General features: G+C 44.3%; 1 protein-coding gene across 3 annotated transcripts; it reads left to right on the top strand.

The window, feature by feature from the left end:
- On the top strand, positions 1-4,404 carry ctsl.1 (cathepsin L.1). Of its 3 annotated transcripts, none has more exons than XM_030357061.1 (9): positions 1-137; positions 376-476; positions 576-718; positions 1,287-1,484; positions 1,965-2,156; positions 2,741-2,906; positions 3,263-3,368; positions 3,858-3,961; positions 4,294-4,404. In XM_030357061.1, the coding sequence occupies exons 2-8, from the start codon at positions 377-379 to the stop codon at positions 3,955-3,957; spliced, it is 1,005 nt and encodes a 334-aa protein (XP_030212921.1). In that variant the 5' UTR covers positions 1-137; position 376; the 3' UTR covers positions 3,958-3,961; positions 4,294-4,404. The 3 variants fall into 3 exon arrangements, with proteins under 3 accessions (XP_030212921.1, XP_030212919.1, XP_030212920.1); XM_030357059.1 differs by having other exon boundaries at positions 3,858-3,971; XM_030357060.1 differs by lacking the exon at positions 1-137 and adding an exon at positions 208-230 and having other exon boundaries at positions 3,858-3,971.
- Positions 4,405-5,060: the final 656 nt, after the last annotated feature.

Here is a 5,060-nt window from a genome sequence, read left to right as displayed (position 1 = left end):
TTTTTGATCATCTGATGGGCTTTATGTGTTTATGACATGCTGACAAGGCATTATGGTCACTACCCCGTAACAGATAACAGCCTATATAAGGATGTTGCTCTGAGGGCTTAACTACACTCTCTATCTGAAACAGCCAGGTAAGAAGCTTCGGCACACACTATACAGAGAGACACACAGACAGACGGAGGGACAGACAGACAGAGAGACTATTGGCTCCTGAACACATGCAGGTGCTGATAGACAGACGTCGGAGGCAGTTGAAGAAAATAAGGAACCAAATCGAGCAAAGTCAAGTTTGGTGTCCTTCGAGTCACAACCTAATGGAGACGTTTCAAAGTAACCATTTGTGAACCTGTGTCTGTGTGTGTATAACAGGATGAAGCTTTTGGTGGCTGTCTCTATGTTGCTGGCTGTGGCCAGTTGTGCCAGCCTGTCCCTTGAAGACCTGGAGTTCCACGCATGGAAACTTCAATTTGGTAACATTAATTCACATTCAAACCCAGAAGTGTGTAGAACTACAGTATGTCCTTTCCCTGAACTTTCTCCATTGTAATGCTTCCTTTGTGTGCGGACAGGGAAGTCTTACAGCTCCCCCTCCGAGGAGGCCCAGCGCGAGCAGACCTGGCTCAGCAACCGTAAGCTGGTGCTGGTCCACAACATGCTGGCCGACCAGGAGATCAAGTCCTACCGCCTGGGCATGACCTACTTCGCTGATATGGTAGGCACTGCAAAAAAAAACACCACCGAGCTAATGGCCGCGACCGGCCAAAGTGTTGAAATCAACCATCACCCTTTAAAAACTGATAACCATATCATGTAATCATTTATTGCACAGCTCTTTTTCAATGCCGTGGAACGCTCCGTTCACTTGCATGAGCCCTTCACAACTTCCGGCGGTGTATTATACTTGATAATTCACCATTGCTAAGTCTAATTGACCGCTGTCAAGGAAAGTGGATTTTTGGCCGTCTTTCGTATCACTCCACAAGTCATTGGGTTACTTATCGTTTTGGCAAGTAGCAGTGTAATAAGCGGGATAATGTATAGAACGCCCCCGGTCATTATCGAAAGTAAGCCCCTTCAGGGCGAAGCAAGACACCTCCGCTGTGCGTCGGTGTCTGGTTTGCCCTGTCAGGGCTTATTTTCCCGATAATGACCGGTGTTCTATACATTATCCCTTACATAATCACCTATATAACAAACGACACCTTTGCAAATCTGCAGTCATACATTCCCCTTTCAACCCAAGCATTTCACACGAAAACTGTTGTCTTTCCCCCTGAAAGGAAAACGAGGAGTACAAGCAACTGATCGCCCGCGGCTGCCTGAAGTCCTTCAACACCTCCGCCTCCCGTCATGGCTCCGCCTTCCTCACCCAGCCGGAGGGCGCTGACCTGCCTCCCACCGTGGACTGGAGGGACAAGGGCTACGTCACCGAAGTCAAGAACCAGAAGCAATGTGGTTCCTGCTGGGCTTTCAGCACAGTATGTAACACTGTATATGTGTATGGGGGGGAGGGGGGGGGCACTATCATAGGAGGTACAACGGGTTGGCTTGTAACCGCAAGGTTGTTGTCTGAGTGTCGAGGTGTCCCTGAGCAAGACGCCTAACCAGTAGCTGCTCCCGACGAGATGGCTGTCACTTTGCATGGTTTACCTCTGCCGTCCTTGTGTGAATTTGTGCATGAATGGGTGAATGTCAGGCAATATTGTAAAGCGCTTTGGATAAAAGCGCTATATAAACGCAATCCATTTACCATATGTGTGTGTGTGTGTGTGTGTGTGTGTGTGTGTGTGTGTGTGTGTGTGTGTGTGTGTGTGTGTGTGTGTGTGTGTGTGTGTGTGTGTGTGTGTATGTGTTGATGTATGAATGCACATAAACGTTGTTCAGATGCGCCAGCTTTACATCTATACTTCATCATCTACTTTTTCCTCCTCTTCCTCATCTTCCTCCCCTGTCCACAGACAGGCTCTCTGGAGGGCCAGACCTTCAGGAAGACGGGCAAACTGGTGTCCCTGAGCGAGCAGCAGCTGGTGGACTGCTCTGGGGATTATGGCAACTTGGGGTGCATGGGGGGTCTGATGGACAGTGCCTTTGAATACATCATGGCCAGTAAAGGCCTCGACACAGAGGACTCCTACCCCTACGAGGCTGAGGTCAGTGGGTGGTGGTGGTGGTGGTGTAGATGGTGGTGTAGATGGTGGTGTAGGTGGTGGTGTAGGTGGTGGTGGTGGTGCTGGTGATAATGATGATGATGCACTGCGTCATTTCTCAGAGATATGAAAATGGTTCATGCATCATCATCATCATCATCATCATCATCATCATCAGCAGCAGCAGATTCTGCCCACATATGTTTATCGTTTACAGTACTATATTATTATTCAAAACCATAGTGTTTGTGGTTCCAAAAGATGTGTCCTAGACAACATTGCATTATGTTTCCAGTGATCTTAACAGCTAAATATATGCCCTATCAACAATGTCATTACTGACATTGTTGATAATTAAAATTTAAATGGATAAGAAGATTATCCATATTTTAATGATAACGTAAGTCCTTTCTATCTTAACTCAAGTAATCTGAAAAACGGTCCCACGTTGACCCACACATTAACATATGACCTCACACTTCGATCTAAACTTCATCTATACGGCACTTTTGACACATTGATCACTAATGGCTACCAACGGTTGTGCCTCGACGGTTACCTCAACAACCCGTGGTTCTGTCTCTTAGGATGGACAGTGCCGCTTCAACCCCGACACCGTCGGAGCCACATGCTCGGGCTACATGGATATCAAAACCGGCGACGAGAAAGCCCTACAGAAGGCCCTGGCCACGGTGGGACCCGTGTCCATCGCCATCGACGCCTCCCACTCCTCGTTCCAGCTCTACCAATCAGGTGAGAGACGGACGTAATGATGAGGTTGACGGGGCCGTGTGTATCCTGTCGACGCAAACAAATCGCAGGAAGAAAGACAGGTCATACTCGCACCACAAATGTTTGGCCTGCTTCTGAACCACAGTTTTGGGATAGGATAGGATAGTCTTTATCGTCCCCAAGGGGCAATTGGTTTGCAAACAGTAGTCAACAGAGCCAATACACATCATTAAATAAAAAATAAACATGAAAAACATAAAGCATATGACAAAAAGCATATGACATACAGTAGATGTTATCCTGAAATTGCAATGAGATATAAAGCACAAAGAGTTCATCAGTCTTCGTTAACCTGTTGTGTGTGTGAATGTGTGTAGGTGTGTATGATGAGCCTGATTGCAGTAGCACAGATTTGGACCATGGTGTTCTGGCTGTTGGATACGGGAGTGTCAAAAAACAAGACTATTGGCTGGTGAAGAACAGGTAAGGTCCACATCTAACTGTCCCACTCTACTCTTCCCACTGACCCCTGAACCGCAGAGAAGGTGTGTTACATAGGGGGGTGGGGGCAATTACAGCTATTTTTGAGTGCTGTGAGCAAATATTAACATTAATTATTTTCATTACTGAGGTCATGTTGCCTATAGATCCATTGGTAGTGAATTGAGGGAAGACAATGATCTTAGTTCAAACATTAACACTAATCTTAATCCTTAATAAAAAATAAATGATTCTTAATAATTTAACTTACTAACGTGGAGAAATAGGATTTTAAAATCATAATTACTCAAGGTCAGAAACCGAAGAGATGTTCCATTCATTCTGACCTATTAGAACTATGGAAGAACACTATTAGAACACTGTGGAAGATGCCCTATTCCTCTTCCACTGTGTTTCTATCAATATATATATATATATATATATATATACATATATATACATCATAAAGTGATATGTTGTGTGTTTCTGCAGCTGGGGTCAGAGCTGGGGAAGCGAGGGCTACATCCTGATGAGCAGAAACAAGCACAACCAGTGTGGAGTGGCCAGTTCTGCCAGCTATCCTCTGGTGTAAGAAGGTGAATAATGGTACGATACATTTCTTCCCTACTATTCTTCCTTTCATCTTCCCTTCCAGTAATCCAATCATCCTTCTTTCCCTGCTTCCTTAATTTCATTCTGATTGCAGTGGCAATCTGCCTGCTCATTCAGTGTGTGTGTGTGTGTGAGTGTGTGTGTGTGTGTGTGTGTGTGTGTGTGTGTGTGTGTGTGTGTGTGTGTGTGTGTGTGTGTGTGTGTGTGTGTGTGTGTGTGTGTGTGTGTGTGTGTGTGTGTGTGTGTGTGTGTGTGTGTGTGTGCGTGTGTGTACAGCAGATTGTCCATTAACTGGCAGTTATGTTCTTACTTACAGGTGATGGAGGACGTCCCAAGGTGTGACAAATGTTGAGAGATTGGAAATATTCATTTGTATAGATCTATTAAAATGTCGGATTTATTGATCAATAAAGTTGTTATCTCTTTGTTTAGTCTACTTAATTTGGTCTTGTCAATGCTGCTGCAGGGGTTGATCTTGGGTTTGAGTGTACATACATAGTGTAATCATGAGATTTGAAAAAAGCCTGTTCTCATACATGTATTTGCCTTAATGGAGAACCCACCGCCTAAAGCAAGAAAGAACTGTAGTTGCATCATTGTCACCACACGCTTTCCTGATAACGTTAGCAAGCATTGTGTGTGTTGTAAATTAATAGGCGTAGTAGGCTAGCACGTCACACATTTAATATAATTATTTCGATATTTTATATAGGCCTATAAATCATAACTTATTCTGACAAATAATTAAATTTGGCCAATCCAAATACAGAAATGCAGTTATTTTCAGTGAAAACAGTAAAAGTCAGTGACGGGAATATAATTGTCTTCTTTTCTCTGATGAGATGGGTGACATCTGTTTTAATCATGGGCAAACAGTGTCCCCGATGTAAGTAATGAAATGCACGAAGTTGTAGCCTAATTTGCCAATCCTAAATGTCGCATTGGGTCTGGTTGCGAAAATATTTGGTAGAAGAAATAGAGAAACAGAAGAGAGAAAGGGAAAACCTATTAACAAACACAGATTGTGTGGCAGAAAGTGACCTGCGGCTCTCTGTTTTTCCCTTATTCTCTCAATGACAGAAA

This window comes from Gadus morhua, chromosome 5 (genome assembly GCF_902167405.1).
Source record: "Gadus morhua chromosome 5, gadMor3.0, whole genome shotgun sequence".
Classification (NCBI taxonomy): Eukaryota; Metazoa; Chordata; class Actinopteri; order Gadiformes; family Gadidae; genus Gadus; species Gadus morhua.
This window is presented reverse-complemented; position numbering and strand designations above follow the sequence as displayed.

What these genes read in the sequence shown, in the direction of transcription:
- ctsl.1 (XM_030357061.1), top strand. Translation starts at nt 377, where the DNA reads ATGAAGCTTTTGGTGGCTGTCTCTATGTTGCTGGCTGTGGCCAGTTGT. An exon ending in TGACCTACTTCGCTGATATG is followed by an intron (nt 719 to 1,286) that starts GTAGGCACTGCA and finishes TCCCCCTGAAAG; the next exon opens with GAAAACGAGGAGTACAAGCA. An exon ending in TATTGGCTGGTGAAGAACAG is followed by an intron (nt 3,369 to 3,857) that starts GTAAGGTCCACA and finishes GTGTTTCTGCAG; the next exon opens with CTGGGGTCAGAGCTGGGGAA.